At 38.5% G+C, this 18,421-nt stretch overlaps 5 protein-coding genes across 5 annotated transcripts; 1 reads left to right on the top strand and 4 right to left on the bottom strand.

Annotated features, from left to right (window-relative positions):
* Nucleotides 1-35: 35 nt before the first annotated feature.
* Nucleotides 36-2,245, bottom strand: LOC135797342 (uncharacterized). Its single transcript, XM_065309644.1, has 4 exons — nt 1,432-2,245; nt 675-1,377; nt 454-619; nt 36-391 (listed from the first exon to the last, which is right to left on the bottom strand). The coding sequence occupies exons 1-4, from the start codon at nt 1,744-1,746 to the stop codon at nt 115-117; spliced, it is 1,461 nt and encodes a 486-aa protein (XP_065165716.1). The 5' UTR covers nt 1,747-2,245; the 3' UTR covers nt 36-114.
* Nucleotides 2,246-2,398: 153 nt separating this feature from the next.
* Nucleotides 2,399-3,872, bottom strand: LOC135797345 (Na(+)/H(+) exchange regulatory cofactor NHE-RF2). The gene has a single exon (XM_065309647.1). It carries the CDS (start codon nt 3,599-3,601, stop codon nt 2,969-2,971), a length of 633 nt encoding a protein of 210 aa, XP_065165719.1. The 5' UTR covers nt 3,602-3,872; the 3' UTR covers nt 2,399-2,968.
* Nucleotides 3,873-5,014: 1,142 nt separating this feature from the next.
* Nucleotides 5,015-11,079, bottom strand: LOC135797338 (tetratricopeptide repeat protein 39B-like). The gene is made up of 9 exons (XM_065309635.1): nt 10,041-11,079; nt 7,475-8,118; nt 7,297-7,421; nt 6,894-7,235; nt 6,673-6,838; nt 6,287-6,615; nt 6,054-6,215; nt 5,521-5,985; nt 5,015-5,455 (listed from the first exon to the last, which is right to left on the bottom strand). The coding sequence occupies exons 1-9, from the start codon at nt 10,048-10,050 to the stop codon at nt 5,365-5,367; spliced, it is 2,334 nt and encodes a 777-aa protein (XP_065165707.1). The 5' UTR covers nt 10,051-11,079; the 3' UTR covers nt 5,015-5,364.
* Nucleotides 11,080-11,499: 420 nt separating this feature from the next.
* On the top strand, nt 11,500-12,963 carry MED30 (Mediator complex subunit 30). Its single transcript, XM_065309645.1, has one exon. The coding sequence runs from the start codon at nt 11,749-11,751 to the stop codon at nt 12,694-12,696; it is 948 nt and encodes a 315-aa protein (XP_065165717.1). The 5' UTR covers nt 11,500-11,748; the 3' UTR covers nt 12,697-12,963.
* On the bottom strand, nt 12,960-17,711 carry Cand1 (Cullin-associated and neddylation-dissociated 1). Its single transcript, XM_065309630.1, has 9 exons — nt 17,264-17,711; nt 17,034-17,203; nt 16,767-16,980; nt 15,199-16,710; nt 14,540-15,138; nt 14,276-14,474; nt 13,766-14,212; nt 13,316-13,706; nt 12,960-13,258 (listed from the first exon to the last, which is right to left on the bottom strand). Exons 1-9 carry the CDS (start codon nt 17,303-17,305, stop codon nt 13,131-13,133), a joined length of 3,702 nt encoding a protein of 1,233 aa, XP_065165702.1. The 5' UTR covers nt 17,306-17,711; the 3' UTR covers nt 12,960-13,130.
* Between the last annotated feature and the right edge of the window lie 710 nt (nt 17,712-18,421).

The following is an 18,421-nucleotide window of genomic DNA, read 5'->3' as shown; positions in this document are numbered from 1 at the left end:
TACATATATAAAATATTATAAACTACGCCACTGAATCACAGCAAACTTGCAAAGTGAATTTATTAATATTTTGTTAGACTATTTACATAGATTATTATATTTCGCATAACATGTTTACAGATTGTGGCCTTCACACTTGAAAATTTCTGCCTCAACAAAAATATCCACTGCGTTGATTGCTTTCAAAGTAGACGCATTTAAAAACACAGCCTTCTTCGATTCTTTCACATCATTCCAAGAGACAGAATTCAGAGAATAAATCGGGCTACGAGTACTAAGTATTGGATTATTATCATTGTCAAATAAATTTACAAGGAGTTGATATTCTGATGATAATTTCTTACTTCCAAAGAGCCATGCCCATATCCTTACGTTATTGTAATCAGAAATACTGAAATTTAAAAGAAAAACACTTAGAAAAACACAATTTAACGTAGGTAATGTATAATTTACCTTTGATTTGCTTCCTGAATGATTTTCAACACAAAATATTTCTCATCTAAAGTGATAAGGTACGTAGATTGACCTTCAAAACCAAGTTTCGTTGTCAATTTAGGTTTAAAGTATTGAATCAAAGGTCCATCATGTAGAGATTGAAAGTGTTGATAAATCTGCGACGCTAAAAAGTAAAAATTTAAATAGTAAAAGTTCAAAAGAAGAAAAATTCTGAGTACCTTTGAATAAAACACTGCATTCGGTATTAAATGGACACACAAACAACACACCGTCATCACTATTTGTATGATCAATTATAGAATCAACCGAACTACACCTTGTACAATTATTTATAGCGTTAATTGAACTTGTCCTTGATATACCTGGACTTGCAGGTGGGCGAAATATTTCACTTGAAGACAAACTTTTTGCTTTCAAAGTTGTAGAAAACTCAGAATCAACAGATAAATGATTAACAATCCTATTATTATTATTATTACTCTTCGTGCTGAGGTTCTCTACAGATGATGATTTACCAATTAAACGCGCCAAGAACTTGTTATGAGCGTGGTGTTGAGTAATTTTGATGTCAGGCATTGCAGGACTAGTTTTGTTCAATGTTTTATCTTTAGGTTTGAAGATATCGTTGATTTTCACTGTGCGAATGTCCTGCGAAATGTTTCTCATCTCAAACGCGTCCATTATTGAATTATAGACGTTGTCAGCAATGAGGGAACGGCCCCGAGCAAAACGTATCCTACAAACCGGACATCTTTCTGATTTTGCCCGACATCGCATGCAGATGATGTGCCCATTATCACATTGATACACTGGGGGTTGTGTAGTATCCAAACAAACCGGACATTCTAGATGATTAAGGATTGTTGATGTAGCTGCAGATAGACGTTGGAAGTTGTTGGGCATTGGTCCACAGCAAAGTGTCTAGATAAAAACAAATTTAAATAAAAGTAACAATGATTTTTATAAATAACTCACTTCTGGGGAACATTGTGCGTCACTTCCGGCATTCCAAAGTAACAAGGTCACGTGTTGATGTACCTTCACAATCTGGGCAATCTCCGAGATCCGTCTTCCGACGACATCTTCACTGTTCACTTCCAATAAACAGTCCCCAGCTTTCATTCCAGCTTCTTCTGCGCCAGATCCCCCATCGATTTTGCTTACCCACGGATACGGGTCCCATTTGCCTCTGGTAAGATGAAACCCAAATGTGGTATTATCCGTGCGTTCGACTTCAACCAAACGCACCGACGGGTTGAAGTGATCTTCGAATTCCGCTTCGCTCAACATTACGCCGTCGACTGAATGACTCTGATACGACTGCTACTTTCATCATCTTTCTGTTGCACGAAAGAGGAAAGAAGGCCATCTCATGATGTATAATAAGGAAGGTCATTGCAAGGTCATCAATGGACCATCACTAGAAATACAAGGAAGTGGTACCCGTACCGTCCCCAAGCAAGGTCCCGTCTATGAGGTAAGTTGTGAATTAAATCAAATTAAGGTGCCGCTAATTGCAGAGATGTTATGTACGCAAACACACATGCGACGGCATTTTGTGACGGCGCGTAAATTCGTGTCCCGTGCCTGGATTACCTTCACCTACATTTTGGAGGCGCGCCGCGAAGGTTATTAAATCAACGGTTTTCAAACGCAAATCACCACGAACAGCACTGCTTTAAAACTTGAATAATAAAGTTTCACAAAGTTCAAAAATTTCGTACCACAGTGCACTTTTTTCTCGGTCATACTTTCACCTTTCTTTATATTTATCGAACAGTCGCGCTGACTTCTTTTAATGTTGACAAGTTTTCTTTTTACTGGCCAACGCTTTCACAAACGTATTTTTCGACAAATCGCACACCACTCAAAATATTTCCTTATTAGAGTTTATAACACATTATAAAGCGATAAGAAGTAAACTTATAAATTTTTACACATGTTAAACAAAGGAGGCACATATTTATTCTTTGATTAAGGTTTAATTATATAAATATATACATCGCGTGTCAGAATAATATCAATAAATTTTAAGTTGTACGCAACCCAAAGTACAAATTGATGGGAATTGCGTTGCATAAATCTCAGCTACCAATGACCAGATGCAACCATCATAACTAAAACTAATATAACCAATTTTTAATATGTTTTTGCTTCATCTTAACAAGTGTATGTTATGCGTGTGTGTGTTTGTGTGTGTGATGTTGGTTATTGTATATACAAATTGTTCGACGGTTTCGAGTATTCCGTTATCACTATATCACTATAATGATTAATTAACTTGTATTCGAATAATTCACGTTTTGATAACGCGCCAACACTCGTTGATGATAATGTAATGATTCTATGCGTCTAGAATGTTGCTTGCAACGGAATGCAAAGTGAACGAAGGTCATCTATCAAGCACGGATTCCTTTTTTCTCTCGCTGTTGTTTGTTGTTATTGTTGTTATTATTGTTGAGGTGTGATTTATAATAAAATTAGAATACAATCATCTTCTACATCGTGTTATTTACATCTTCTGAATCATGTCGAACTTCTTTTTAAAGTCGAGCGTTGTTTCCTTCTTGGGGTCAAACTTCTTTTTCGCGGCGAGACGCGCACGTAGCTCAGCTGCAGTCATATTAAGATTTAATCCACCTCCCTGGGACATTGGCGGTATAATCGTGCCATTTCCGTTCTCCTGGGGATGATCGTTGTGGTTGTTATGATTATCCGATTTTTCTGATCCGTTGGTGTTGATGGTATTGATGCTGTTGGTGCTATTGGTGCCATTAGTACTGATTCCACTTAGATTACTCGTTCCGTTGGTTTTATTGTTGTTGCTGGTGTGATTCTCAATTATTTGTTTCTGTTTGGATTCAGACCCACCATCCGTGGAGGAGTTATCTTCTGAAATTACCAAAAGTTTGGTCTCTTTTGGAATCGCCTTGATCAGTTCCACAACGTCACGATGGGTTTTCCCATTGATGTTTGCTCCGTTCACTTCAATAATACGATCTCCCTGGCGAAGGCCCGCCGCTTGCGCTGGTGAACCATCGTCGACTTTACCAATAAACTGTCCCGGTTTACCTTTTTCGGCGTGCAGATCAAATCCGTAGCCGTCGAAATGGTCCCACTTGGCGATGTGACACAGACGTGACATTTTTACGCACTCACTACTCAACGATTTCAGTCTTCAGTGCGTCGCACAGATGCACAACGAATAAACAACGATGCAGGCCAACGCGTGAGAAGAAAAACGAACTGCTCGCGGGCGAGAACAACCGGCGAATGCGCGCGGTGTATGATGCTCAGGTAGCCGACGGCGGGGCCCGCTTTTTCTCACTCGCTTGCTTGCACCGAAAACAACAAGTGCGCTCGCACAGGTGAGCACGTCGCGCACGTTCCACTGCTGCGCAAACAAACAACGCTCTCGCCCTCGCCGCAGCCGATGCAGGTTCAGCAGGTTTTTTTTTCGGACGATAACGTCACAGCGTTGGTATCTCCTTACGAAGATGACGCGCGATGATCAAGCTGCTGCGAGGAACTATGACGCATTTTTATTAATAAAAAGCGAACATAAAATGAAACGGCGCGACGAATTGACCATCCGCTAGAACCAAACCACGCTCCATCCGGATATCCTTTTACTCCTGATTAGTTTTTATCTAAATTTAACCACAGTTTAACACTCAAACCATAAACTTCCAAGTAAAATCGACGTAACTTTTGTTTCTAAGTTATACAGTACTTGAGTATATTTTCAATTGAATTAAATATCATAAAATAATAATTTATGGGCAAATAAACCAATATTTTACGTTTTTTTCACAATAATTATATTGTTATGGTTGTTATTCTAGGGTTAACATTGCGCATGCTATTAATATTACCTATTTAAGAAGTTTTGATGACTTTGACGGTGACACCAGTCGGCGATTGTTCATATTAGTCGAACAAACAATTTACCCACAATTAGTTGTTGTTTTTAACAGCGTTACACGCTCGGTTTTTTGCTTGTTGACGGGTTTACGTAACGTGGGAATGGTGGGAATTGTTCGATCGCTGCATGTTTAACTCATTAACTCCAGCATTAGTCATCTCCATCGCATCGTCGAAGATTATGTTGTTATAATTATCACTAGCGATCACAATGTGAGCACGCGCGTTATTACGTGCAAACCTGTTAAATGCATTTTATGCGCGTCCACGTCGTACACAGCGCACGAACGTGACCAATTTTTTTCCGCGCTTGCAGCACGAACATGATACTTGACAATGTTTTTTTCTACATTTCCATCATAATACCTATGAATGCATATGACGAATCGCGTAAGTAGGTACAAAAGTTACAAACGTCCAAGGTCAGCCATCTTGTTAGCTCTACGAACGGAAAAGCAAGCACAAAACATACGTAACAGCGTGTAACAATCAAAAAATGCACACGGAAATTTTGCTAAACGATTTTCCAGCCCATTGTTCGATAATTGACGGTTAATTTGGTTGCATAACAGTTGTCGACATAATCGGCCATCTTGTTAATAGTCTATGCATTCGCAGTTAGAAACACACATCATTTTGGTAAATGTTCATATAATTTAACCATATATAGAAATAATACAACAAGTAGGTACAGTACACAGCCTATATCCAAATATGTAACATCAAAGTGTACGTCATATACAAATGAACGATATATCACGGCAGAATAATCGTCTAATATATATATTAGATATATATCTAGTCACGCAACATGGCTACCGCTCGCCACGTGGTGTTTTATCTTTAAATTATCAGTGCAAACACAACAACAACAACAACAACACAACAGCGGAAGAAACAAAACAAAGTTAGTTCAAATTAAAAAATTAAAAAACAAAACGTAAATGCACAACCACCAATGAACAAGAGCAAGAAGAAAATTGTTTATTGCTTCTGCTCGCGTTTGAACTCTGTCAGCGCCGTGTGTATTCTAAAATGCAGGCGTGACTCCAAGGAATAACCAGAGTAATTCCTCCTGGAAAACATGCAGAAATAGTATTCAAGTTTGGTTATGTTGTTGGGTATTTTGAGGTTACTTACTTAGCGTCTTCTAGAGATAATATCGCTTTTTCTCTGTTACCAGCGTCCCATTCTAACAACGCTAGCTCAACAATAGCGTACGGTACGATATAGTTGTCCTCAATGATTTCTTTTTGTAGAGAGATAGCTGTTTCTAGACATTCAAGAGCTTGCAATGGACTCGCCATCTGTCGGAGACAAGCTCCTTTCAACAGGAGCAGCATAGCGCGGTTGTCATTGTCGTATTTATTCAACGGCACAGAATAGGTTAAGTTACGCAGTGCCTTCTCGATTAACTTGAGCACTTTTTCGGCCATATTGAAGCTTTTACGCAAGAGCTTGAATAGGTTCCAAAGGAACATCAATTCAATTACAGGCAGAATCAAAGTTTCGCTTTGATTGAAGAAGCGTTCAGCTTTACGAATCGCAAACTTTTCCATTGGGAGTGATTTTCCAGCAATGCGTTGTTTATACTTCGGCACATCTCTGCATAAATAAATAAAAAATATTAATGTTTATAACATTTTTTAGGAAAATTTTTGTTGAAATATTACTTCATGAGATTATGAACAACAACTCGATCCGTATTGCTCAATTCCTCGTCCTGCATGATCATGAGAGCTGCTTTCTGATAAGAGTACATTGTCCTTGACCATCTGCTACCTTCCAGAAGGTAATTAGAGTAAACCAGTGCCTCTTTCCAGTCTGTTTTCACACTGTTTGTGCACAAAGTAATTGTTTTATTAATTATAAAAGATAATGACTTTTTAATGTAAATAACACTTACCTGTTTACCCACAACAGTTCCCAGAAGCAAAAGTGATGGAATTGTGGCCAGATATCCTGACTTTTCCACGACTTCACATACCATTCTTGGCTGACATTCAAATTACCTTTCATAAACTCGAGACGTGCCTTGAAAAACAAGAACCACGCTCCTTTGGGGTATTTTTTCAGCTGGACTGCTAGAATCTCTTCAGCCAGCTTGAGATCACCTTCTTGATGACTCAAAACGTAAAGCACGATGAGGTGGTAACCCAAAAGGGTCATACAGCAGAGAATTTGACGTAGGCCATCCATACTGTATCCACTTAGAAGATCATTCATACCCACATTCTGTATAAATTAATATTTACAATTAAATTTGTTAATATTTAGTCAGATTTGGTTTACCTTGTTGCCTGAGAACCCAATGAACTCCAAAAGTTTGATAACACGACTTGGGAGCATTGATATCATCAGGTTGAAAGTGCCGATGCCCATTTTTACACCACTTTCAAAATGGCCGACGGTTGGAGAGTTACCCCACTTCTGTTTCTTCAGGATTTGTTGACAATCCCTTCAAAAAATACAAAAATTAAACATTTTATTTCATTATTATGAATAAAACATACTTGTATGAATTATAACAGGATCGAATCTTGATGCCAGCTTTGATAAAACTGCTAAGCGTCTCATCCTCCAAAAACGTGAGCATTGCTTTCAGAAGCAAACATTCAGCATGACACAATTCAGCATGCGCCTCCATTTCGGTGTACTTTTCAAAATTCGGATTCTTCACCATTTTACCCAGAGACTCACCAATTGTGTTCTTTCTGCGGTAACGGTTACAAACAGCAATTGAATGCTTCAAAGCGTTTCCGGCGTTTACCAACTGCCGATGCTCGAAGGTAAGCATAGCTTCCAAGAAAGTAAACACAGCGTTACCCAATGCGTGATACATACTCACATTTGCCCTGAAGGAAACAAAAATTAAAGAAATTACACAATTACTCGCAAATAAAACAATTTCCTTACCAAGGAGTCATTAAATCCTTGGCATCATCAATTTTATTATTAAAGAAGAGATTAATCGCATGTTGGGCTTCCTCCACGGCCTTTTCCAGAGTCATATCGGCAGGCATTTCAATTGCATCCTGAAACTATTAAAACCAACAAGTAAAACATTGTTTAATCAAATAATGTATAAAATTACATCGTCGTAATCATCATCATCGTTATCCATGTCAGGCTCCACGTTGTTGAGCATGGTTGGCGTGGTAGGCATGGTGTTGTTGTACAACTTGTGAACGCTAGAAGTGGAACTAGAGCTCGACGCGGTTGACTTAGCAATCGTCGCTGTAGAAACACCAGTGCTTTTCAACGCTGTGAGATTACTAGCGCTGTTTCTGTTTGAATGCAGTGTTTTTCCAGGAGTTGTGGGTGTTGTCGCGAGAGAGGAACAAGCGCTAGAGTTTTTACTGATGGTTAAACTCTGGGTGGTTATAAGAGGAGCTAGGGTTGTCTTTTGAGTTGCAGGAGTACTAGTCACAACCTTAGTATTTGTAGTTTCCGTCGATGAATCTTTATCTTTAAGTTTATCTGTTGTTTTGGATGATTTAACCGGAAATGGAGGAATGGGTGAAATAGATGGTTTTCGTTCAGTGGGTTTCTTCACCGTTGATGTTGTAAGTGTTGTAGAAGTTGTCACAGCAGTGGTTTTACTTTCCTTTACAGGATTCACAACAGTTGTGGGGGTTTTCTTCGTAGAATTGTCTTTTGTTGCTGCTGGAGTTGCAGTTGCGGGTATTTTCGACTCAGACTTGACGCCAATCGCCGCCGACGACAGCACTTTGTGTACTGCACGGAAACCACAAACAAAACAAAAAATACAATCGTTAGGCGCATAATAAAAGCGCAATTACGATGATTGCACATGTGCAGTCAACTTTCTAATGATGCAGACTCTCTTCAACGTCAACTGTGTGCAACGGAAGTGCATACATTTGGAAATCGCCAGCAATCTAGTATGAAATATGAAAGGTACGTGCTACATACACAAGCGTGATATAGAAAGTGCCGTTTGCTCACTATATATCTCAAGATAACGAGAACAATGCACCACAGAGAACTAGCACACCATCATTATCGTCGCAATAAAACTATTTTTAAATGAATACTAAATAATGCAGCCTGTTTATATGTTTTTATGCAACCAAGTCATCGCAATGGAGCAATTAACGTAACAAACAAGTTGCAGACATTGCAATTATGACAATTGCGCGCACAATTAAAGTAAATTTTAAAAAATTATGTGACTTACGTCTGGAACAATTAATAAATGCAGTCAATAAATTGGTTACCGACTGGCTTTAACCGTACTAAACGACTGATTGAATAAATCGACGCACTTGAACAACGCGGACGATAAAAATTCAATCAAATCAATCAATTGCAGATAACGCGTATTTTTGGTCACAAATACTTACAGTAATAGCCACCGATAAATAATCCAACAAGTGTTTTGTGATATTTGATTGTAGGTAAAAGTTGTTGACTGTTGAAATGTGGCACGTATCGTTCCGATGGTCAGTCAAAAATGGAAAAATTATGAATTTTGTGAACGGCAGCAGTTTTGGTAACGCACCAAAAATTCGATACGCGCAACAATCACCATCAAAATCGCACCGTTTCGTACAAAACGCGGCTGGCGACTAAAACATAATTCTGTGACGATGAGCGGCGTACGGCGGCTAGTTTCGAATGGCACTCAAATTATGATATTCGCGCTCGCTTTCTTTTCCCGATGACGGTCAATTTCTGCAACACGGTGACATACACACCGCGCATTGACTAATCTCATCGCCCACATGCAGACATTGTTTTATCACAGCTGCTTGGAGCAATATAAAAATAAAAACTTTATTATCCTCATAAATGTACTTACTTATTGCAGATAACGTCATCAAATTTAATATTTACTTTTCTATGAAGATTACAACCGAAAAACGGTGATAACTTTATCTAATTTTCATGTGTTTACATAATACACCTGCATTTATTGATAAAATATAAATATTTAAAGAAATTATTCATTCTTAATTCTGTGCTCGTTGAAAAATACGTTTTTTGTCGTTTTTTCCTCTAAAATCGTAAAAATTACGACGTTTTTTGATAATATTTAATACACGCGTACTCAAATTCAACTTCTATGAATAATTCATCAGTTAATAGCTTATTTTTATGTCGTTGTATGTCGTTTATAGGCAATTAAAACCCATAGCAAAGTGGAAATCATCCAAAAGTACAAAACATTCCAATTAAATCTCACGCCCAGACGGGAATATAACGACAAATATGCGACGCAAAACAAACAGAAAACGTATGCGACCTTGCTAACCAATTCGGACATTCGGTGATTACGTCCAACAACAAACCAGAAACTTGCAGCATGCATCCGAACACATAAGAAATTCAACTATTCGGAGAGAAACTAAAAAAGATAAAAAGTTTTCGTGCTTGCCGTTTGACCAAGCTTAAATTTTTAATCGAGATCGATTAATGTTGAGTCAAAGGATGCCACAGTCACAGAAAAGGATATAAATCAAGCCATCCAAAAAATTGAATTGAATGATTTATGAATCGTGCGGAAATAATGGGATTATTTTATTGAGTTGCAAGGGCAAGCAATAAACGTTGAGCATCAAAGCGGCAGCATGTGATTGATAACAGCAATCAGCATCATAATTAGCCTAATTATGATAGCTTCTAACGCTACTAACCTTCAGCCATATCGACACGGTGAGAGTTGACCGTGATATATGCGAATCTGACCCGCTTTTTATCACAGATAAACGCGCTTTGTTTCTCGTCGGTGTCTCCTGCGAGAAACTTTACATGTTTGTTAGTCTGTTAGTCGTTGGAGCAACGTCAAGGGAGTTGGTTAGTTGAAGAGTTTAAGACACGCTCATTGTTGCAGTTGCAGGGATGCGACGCACAAAAACCGCACACAGCAGGATTTGATTTAGTTGTTTTTATTTATTTGTGTGTTATTTGAGTTAGATAGCGATTGCGGTTGGGTTAGTTTTGCAGGGCCAGCAGGGTTGTTAAGTCTGAACGTAGACAACGGTTCCAAAATGATAAACTAACTCGGGGGTTGACGGTGGAGTGACGGTAAAGTGTGACGGTGGGTGAAAGCCCAAAGAAAGCGCCCAAAATAAATGTGCTGCGATGACATTGACATTGACAGGTCGCCTGCGCGAACAAGCGCAGCAGGAAGCTTTTGCAGGAGCACGAACTGTACCGAATTCAGACGAGAATAACAGTTTGATTTGAAATGTTTTGGAGATTCTCTTTCTTACCCCCACCACATTTTGCTGGTGAGTCGCAAGAAAAAAAGGAAGATTGGAATTGAACTACCGGAGGTCCCACATGAAGAGATGGATTAATGTGTAATATTTAATACTGATGTCTAACCACCTACAATCAAATAAATATACAACAATTTAAACCCCATTAATTTAATTTTAAATATTAATATCTATAAGTTTATATCTAATCAGCAAAGTGTTTAGTACTGCATGCTTCACAAATATCCCTTTCACTGTATAGCCCACACACTCTGCAAGTAATCAAATTTTCCACAATGGCGTCCATTTCATCCTGAATATAAGCCTCATAATCACTGACTTCTTCATTAGCTAACTGCTCAAGTATTTCTTGCTGTATCTCTTTAAGAGTCTTGAAGACATCATCAGGTTGTACAAAGTCAAATTTGTTTAGTTGACTATTGAGTGTTGAAACTAATTCATTGTACCCTTCATTTACCTCAAGTTTTAACGTTGCTAAATCTCTGCAGGCGTCGAAAGATTTGCTTCGCATATCACGCAGGCGGCTCTTAAATTGCTGCACATTACAGAGAAAATAAGAGGTTCACCTGTACATTTTTTGGTTAGCAATTTTATTTTACCTTTCGTAGTTCAAATTTGAGATCGCCAACGGTTGATCCTTTATGGGTGACACTGTTCTTTGCTTTTTGGTAAGAACTTTGTTTATTAGCCATGTTTTAATGAAAATATAACGTAAAATATTAAAAAGCACACAGAATTTCACTTCATACCGGTATTTTTTATCTTTTTTGGTTACAAGATGACCCCTCTGGTTTGAATTTACGGAGAGTGGGTAAACTTTATCAGTAAACGTCAAATTTAAAACTTAAATATTAATAAAGTTAAATGTAAGCAAGGTGCCTTTAAACTAAGCTATGTTTATTATCAAGTTATTTTAAGGGTAGATTCTAATTTATTTTAATAAAAATGGTAAAAATGTGGCTTCCGGTACCCAAAATCCAAAAATGTATACCTGTGTGTGTAATTTACGATGAAATAACCTCAAATGTTTACTGTGCTAATGATTTCTTGTGATTCTGGCTTTTAAACAGAATATACAAGCTTAAATAAAGTTAAATATTGTTAATTTAAAAATATTGCAATGGCTGGCCCAACCCATCGCTTCCTCCCCAATTTAGGCCAACAAAACTGCAATCAATTTGCTGGGGCAATGCAGAATCAAATGAACAATTCAATGCAAAACCAAATGCAGGGGCAAATGGCTGGGCAATTGTCCCAAATGGGCATGCAGATGAATTCTGGGATGGGTAATCAACTAAACAATCAAATGAATCATGCTATGGGTGGGCAATTAAACAATGCACTTGCAAATCAGATGAATAATATGAGCAGTGCAAGCAATCAAATCATGGGACAAATGAATGCCCAGTATAATATGGGCTCTACACAGATGCCACAAGGAAATAATCAAATGCAAATGGTACAACAACAATCAATGGGCATGCAACACCTGAATCAAATGCAACAACAAAGCCCACAGGTTTCCCAAGCTGTGCAACAACCCACAGTTGCACCAACACCAACCCCCACACCTCCAGCACAACAACAACCACAGCCAGCAAAGGAATTCAACACTGCTTCACTATGCAGAATTGGCCAGGAAACAGTCCAGGATATTGTCAGTAGAACACAGGAAGTCTTCCAAACTCTGAAACAGATACAACCACCCAATGGTACACCACAGGGTGCAAGTCAGAGTAATGATAAGAAGGTGAAAGTCCAGGAACAATTGAGAACTATTAGGGTACTCTTTAAAAGACTCCGGCTCATTTATGAGAAGTGCAATGAGAATTGTCAGATTCAGGGCATGGAGTACACACATATTGAGAGTTTGATACCACATAAAGATGAGATTGATCCAAAACATGATGAAAAGAAGAACACAGAGGCATATAGATCCTCATGTGAGGAAATGAAAGAGATTATGGAGCAAGTTGTTGCTAAAAATAAACAGTTAAAAGATGTTGTTGATATTCTACGTCGTATTATCTGGGAAATTAATACGATGTTAACTATGCGCAGGTCATGATCTTAATTTTTTTTAAAGAATTCGCTATTCGTCTAGGCTAAAATATTTGTATGTATGCTAAGAATCATGTAGACCTATGTAATCAGTAATATTTTTAACCTCTTCTTGTGGGCTATCAAACGCTAGTCGTCCAATCATATATATTATCAATTTACGCGCCTCAAAATAAGTAATTTTTCCTATTGTACTTTAAAAAATTATGAAACATTTGATTATGAACTTGTTTTTTTTTGAAATATACCGACTTTATATGACCACTGAGACAAAGTGCAAAATTTTATTACACATTGATTCGCTTTCAGTTCTAATATAATAAACATGACGCAAAATGAACGCACTGCATCGCTTGTAGTACTCCACCTAACAAACTAAACGAATTAAGAGTAAATGAAGTATTTATAACCATTATCCGCACAAAAATAAAAAACGGACGCTTAACTCTGATCCATCAGGTAATCATGATGCGAGCCGTTCGAATCCTTCTGAATTGATTCGAAAATCGGCTGCAGATCCGGCGATGTCTTGATTTGCGTGACAAACTCGTGCAAATGTGGATTTTTATCTGAAAACACACACATAACAATAACAAAATAATACCTAAAATTATATTTGTAATTACCAGCATCGGGAATTGTCAACAATGCGGCAACCGCACGCATCGCCGACCGTTTCAACTCATCTTGTTTTTCATATTCCTGTTTCACCGAGTTTGCCTTAACTTTCATCGTGCAAGTCACTCTTAATGGTTCCACTAGTCTATCCAAACGCTGCAAAACCGCTCCAGGGCAAATCTGTGATAATCTAGCCGCCATTAAGTACGTCAACATTTTAATATCGTAGTGATCCTTCAGGCCGCTCTCCACTTGGTTCAAGAACTCGAAAATATCAATGCGATCCACGCACGAATCAAGGAGAGTGTACATACACTCAAAAGCTGCTTTACGAATGTCTAAACCATCATCAACGACGTGTTTAAACGGACCCATCTCCACTTCACGGATTAAATCTTTCTAAACTCACAAATAAGGTTATAAATGTAAGATTTTAAGGTTATGATGTATACTATTACCTTGACTTTGGTTTCACTGTATAATTGCGGCAGGATTGTATCAAGCAGGTCACGAATCAAAGAAGGTTTATTATGCGCCGCTGAATTGAACGCAATGAGGGCAACGCGACGCACATTCACGTCCGGATCTTGTAGCGTGTTCAAAAATTGACCTATGCATTGCCTGAGCAAAGGATCAATCGTCTGCGGCTGGTCGGAAATGGTGAATTTAACAGCCGTCACGACAGTGGTGCGCATTAACGGCGATGGGGAGCTGAGACTTTCTTGTAGTTTGATGAGTAGATTCGCAGGATCAATAAGTGTCAACTTGCCAAGGCATTCGGCGACTACATTACGAGTTCCTTCCTCGGCGCATTCGCAATGACGGAATAATTGCTTCCAAATGGCAGGGACATATGGGAGTAACTGTTGGGTGCCATCAGCAGATGCTGACAAACAAGTTATTATCTAAAAACAAGAGATTTATCAATTATTTTCTGTTAAAATAGAGAAATGTGTTGTTTTGTTTACCTCCTTCAATGAATGAAGTAATAAGTATTGTCTTTTGGGTTGATTCTCGATTTCCTTTAATATAATAGGTAGATATTGTCGTAAGTTACCGATGGCAATGCTTCCAAGTGCATAACTCGCAGCAGATTTGATTTCTTCCGAAATATGCGAGAATGACTCGATTATATCAGACTCTAAATTACCAGCAGCTGTCAAATCACTGAAAAAATACAAATTATTACTATATATTCATAAAAATTCAACAAAAAAACTTTAAAAACTTACATATTACGCCCGATTTCACCAATAATCAAAAGTCCAAAGATATGATGACTATCATTATTAGCATTCTTAATATCATAGATAAACTTCTGCACAACTGGCAGCGCTTTGTTCGAGCAAACCGTGGTAATGGCGGCCACACACTTCGCAAGCGAATAGTACGCTTGTTTGTGAATAATCTGATTACCATTCAAAAGCACCGGTTGCAATAACAAGTGCAGCAACTCATCGTAACCACATCCAGGTATCTTACACTTAACCAACGCTTTGAAGAAATCAAGCATTGATGCAAGCGCTGCGCCTTGCAGCAGTGGTGATCGCACCAAATTCATTACGTCCGGTAGAATAGTTTTCGAGATATTATGAAGCGCTTTCGGGTAGTACTCGGCGATGGATTTGAGTATAACCAGCGTCCACTGCGCAATATGAAGATCAGATTCGTCGAGAAGAGGCGGTAGTTCCACTGTCACATGCTGTAGCAGGACAAAATTGAAACTGGCGTTGTAGTTTTTGATCAAACAGTCGAGTAGAGAGAGTGTGCTGAGTTTCAGCGCTCTTTGATTTTTACGCAAGAATGAACCCAAAATCGGTATAGCATCATCCTAAAAAGATTTACAATGTTTTAAAAAATAAATAAATGTTGTATTGTTTAATTTACTTACAATTATTGGTAGTGAAATACTCAACGGCGAACCAGCAATATTCGTCAACGCTTTGACAGTCGTAAGTCTTGTAATCTCATTCCTCAATCTATCCAAAAACAGCGGGAAACACATATCCAACTCCTTGCGTAAATAATCACCCAGATTACAAATAATCTGCCCCATTGTGGAGATCGCCCTCTCCTTCACCTCCTGATCAATATCCGTTGCTTTCAACCGTACCAATGTACAGCTGTAAATCTGATTAGTAAACGGCGTGAAATCAAAACTGCACGGAGCATTTAACGGCCGAATAACCTTCACCATCTCTTGCAAAACATTCAAAGCCTCTGCAGTGATCTTGTAGAAATTATCACCCACCGCGTTTATGACTGGCGGCAGTAGAACATCGATATACGGATGGAAAACAGGCGGGCGATGTGTGGTTAACAGACAGTAAATAAACGACAACGCGTCGATTTTCATATTACTACTGGAGTTCTTCTCGCCCAAAGAATATTGAATGCCCGGAATAAGTTCCCCGATGTGTGCTGTGAGTGATCCAGGCAGAACTGTGCAGAGTTCTTTGAGAAGTGAGAAACAATCTTGGCGTGTTTTGATGCTTTTCTCACGCATTTGCACGCTGACTGCTTTCACAATACCAGGAACCTGTTGTTGTAGAAGATACACTGGTGTTTCTTGTTCCATGGAGTCCGGATCAATGCTGACACTCACTGAAGATTTTGTTTGCTTCAAAAGTGCAATGTAAGCGTGAAAAATGTCGGATTTTACATTTTCCTCGCGTTCTTTAAATCTGGCGATCAACGCAGGTGACAGCACCTTATAAAACTCCGGGAGCATTTCATGTCGTGATGTTATAATGGATTCCAGACACTTTGCAGCTGACCGGCGTACTTTCCAGCTCATATCGTCGTCATCGCTGTATTCGTCGTTTTCATCTTCGTCTTCATCGTCATCCCCATCGATTGTATCCATAACACCGTCGTTTTCATAATCTTCATCGTAGTTATAATTGGGATCGTGTGTGATATATTTGAGGCATAATTCAGTGACCATTGCGATGTGCGGCGTGATTTCTTTCGGGCATCGGTTGACAAACGATTCAAACGCTTGCAGACAAAACTCTCGTAGTTCATCATCATCGGTTTGTATGTACTGTTGAATATGCGGGATGAAGGTTTCGATGTGTTCGCCAAAACGATGACCAGATTGTCTGCACACAGCAGCGACGCAGTGAATATAAGTGCGCGTTTGCATACTATTGTTGTTCGGATTACAGAGGCCAATCTTCAGGTGATCGATGAGTTTGGCATACAGAAGTGAGTTACAAGAGAGGACAAGATTACTTAACGCGGCGATTGAGCGCTTGCGGACTGCTTGACGTGGTGATTCAAGTTGTGGAAAGAGAGCCGTTAGGATTGAACCGTGAAATGAAGAGAGTACATTGCCGAAACGCGCGAGAAGATCAGCCACGATGTCTAGGGCCTCCAATTGGACTGATACATCTTCTTGCTGTTAAATAAAACATTTAAACAATAAAAATCGACTTTTTAATGTAAAAAACTAACCCTCTCAATAGCTGTAGTTAACCTTGAAGTAATGTGCTTGCAAATATTACCGGACAATCCTCCAGGAGCCTGTGGCAGTTCAGATATCACAGTCTTCAGGCCAATGCTAGAAATATCCCTCAACTGCTCCTTTTCCGATATCATGTTGGAGCAGAGGTTCTCCACAATGGTTTCCACTTGAAATTCTTTGACTTTGTTCACCAAAGGACCCAAACTGAAACGTTTAATTAATATTTTTAGGAATAAAATGATTATTTTTACAATTACCATTTGACAGCAAGGTTTTGAACCTCGCCGTTTTTATCTTCTAGCAGTTTAAGCAACATCTTCACAACTTTCCTCTCAGAATCATCATCCAACTTGATGCTGTCATTTTGTAACTCGGTCATCAAATCATTGGTGGCCATAAATCTGAAGTCTTTATCAGAAGATTGCATCTACAAATATTACAATATTATATTAATAAATGTTTATATCTACTGGGATGTATATAATACCTTCTCAAGAAGATTTGCAATCTGGTAGGAGACACTAGCCATGATTGTGTGGTGTTGATGCTCAAAGTTGTGTGCAGAGAACTAAAAATGTATTTTCGTCGCCTTGCGTCGCGTTGTCTCACAGTGCATGTGTTCACAAATCGTCGGCGGGTTGTTTTCGCATATTAATACGCAAACCACACTCGGAAACTGAGTTTTTAACCAATGTCGGCCGCAGGGACGCGTTCCAGCGACCCGGCCGGCGTTACACAGGTTAAGCAGCGATTGAAGACTTCCGAACGCGTTTCGAACACGATCAAACATGAAATGCAATACTATACGTGGTAGATGCTTGTTCAAGTAGCCGAAATCGCAGTCACAGGCAGCAGGCGGCTAAACTGAACCCTGAAGACCGGATGACATTCTCATTCTGAAGTTGAAGTGTTGAAGTTTGCAACGCAACGAAAAATTCATGCAAGGTCATCCAGTTATATCTATACGCTAGTAAAGTATCTACCTTAGCGCCGCCTCGTGGCTTATTTCTTAAATAGTGAGATCTGAAACCTTGAGTACCATATGTTATATATATACTAGTTAACCGGGCAAACGTTGTTTTGCCATATAAATTATTTCTAGTTTCTAGATAAATTTTAGTGTAGACAAAGAGTAACTTACTTATTATAAGTGTGTCAGTATGAAAAATTTAATTAACTGAACTAATTGTGCCAAATACACTTAAAATGAATAATTTTATTATTATGAATATAATAGTAATCTATAATATAAAAATGAATCGCAAAAGTGTTGTTAACCATTGTAAACGTTTCTTACTACACTTGATACGTATACCATAATGATGGCCGAAAACTGTATAGGGTGTGACAGAAGTCTTATTGTGTGAGTGAAAAAGAAGACCGGCTTCAGTCTCATTCCTTCAAGCGGTATGAAAAGTGAATAAATTACTAAAATGGCTATAAAAAATAGGGTATTTAGTTCTTTTTCACTAAACATGATTATTCAATTTTAATAGCAAACAAATAATTTCAATTATTGTCACAATTTTATAAGTAAAGCTCTGATTGCAGGAGTGATGGAAAACCGTGGCAGCCTGGAAAAAATTCCAGAATTTGCAGTGCACATTTTGTTGGGGGTGAAAAATCTAACAATCCACTCAATGAA

The sequence above is a fragment of the Atheta coriaria genome, unplaced genomic scaffold, assembly GCF_025399875.1.
Source record: "Atheta coriaria isolate IRGN ID8LTWV9N9 unplaced genomic scaffold, Caltech_Dcor_3.1 hic_scaffold_8_pilon, whole genome shotgun sequence".
Classification (NCBI taxonomy): domain Eukaryota; kingdom Metazoa; phylum Arthropoda; class Insecta; order Coleoptera; family Staphylinidae; genus Dalotia; species Dalotia coriaria.
This window is presented reverse-complemented; position numbering and strand designations above follow the sequence as displayed.

Bases quoted from the DNA above. Each gene is read 5' to 3' on its own strand.
- LOC135797338 (XM_065309635.1), bottom strand. The intron at 7,422-7,474 runs GTAATTTTATAC...TGGTTTTAATAG, and splicing joins ATGATGATGATTACGACGAT to TTTCAGGATGCAATTGAAAT. The intron at 6,839-6,893 runs GTATGTTTTATT...TATTTTTTGAAG, and splicing joins TCCTGTTATAATTCATACAA to GGATTGTCAACAAATCCTGA.
- LOC135797345 (XM_065309647.1), bottom strand. From the start codon at position 3,601: ATGTCACGTCTGTGTCACATCGCCAAGTGGGACCATTTCGACGGCTAC.
- LOC135797342 (XM_065309644.1), bottom strand. From the start codon at position 1,746: ATGTTGAGCGAAGCGGAATTCGAAGATCACTTCAACCCGTCGGTGCGT. The intron at 1,378-1,431 runs GTGAGTTATTTA...GTTTTTATCTAG, and splicing joins ACGCACAATGTTCCCCAGAA to ACACTTTGCTGTGGACCAAT. The intron at 392-453 runs GTAAATTATACA...TTTAAATTTCAG, and splicing joins ATTCAGGAAGCAAATCAAAG to TATTTCTGATTACAATAACG.
- Cand1 (XM_065309630.1), bottom strand. From the start codon at position 17,305: ATGGCTAGTGTCTCCTACCAGATTGCAAATCTTCTTGAGAAG. The intron at 16,711-16,766 runs GTTAGTTTTTTA...TTTATTTAACAG, and splicing joins TAACTACAGCTATTGAGAGG to CAAGAAGATGTATCAGTCCA. The intron at 13,259-13,315 runs GTAATTACAAAT...GTGTGTTTTCAG, and splicing joins GTTGACAATTCCCGATGCTG to ATAAAAATCCACATTTGCAC.
- MED30 (XM_065309645.1), top strand. From the start codon at position 11,749: ATGGCTGGCCCAACCCATCGCTTCCTCCCCAATTTAGGCCAACAAAAC.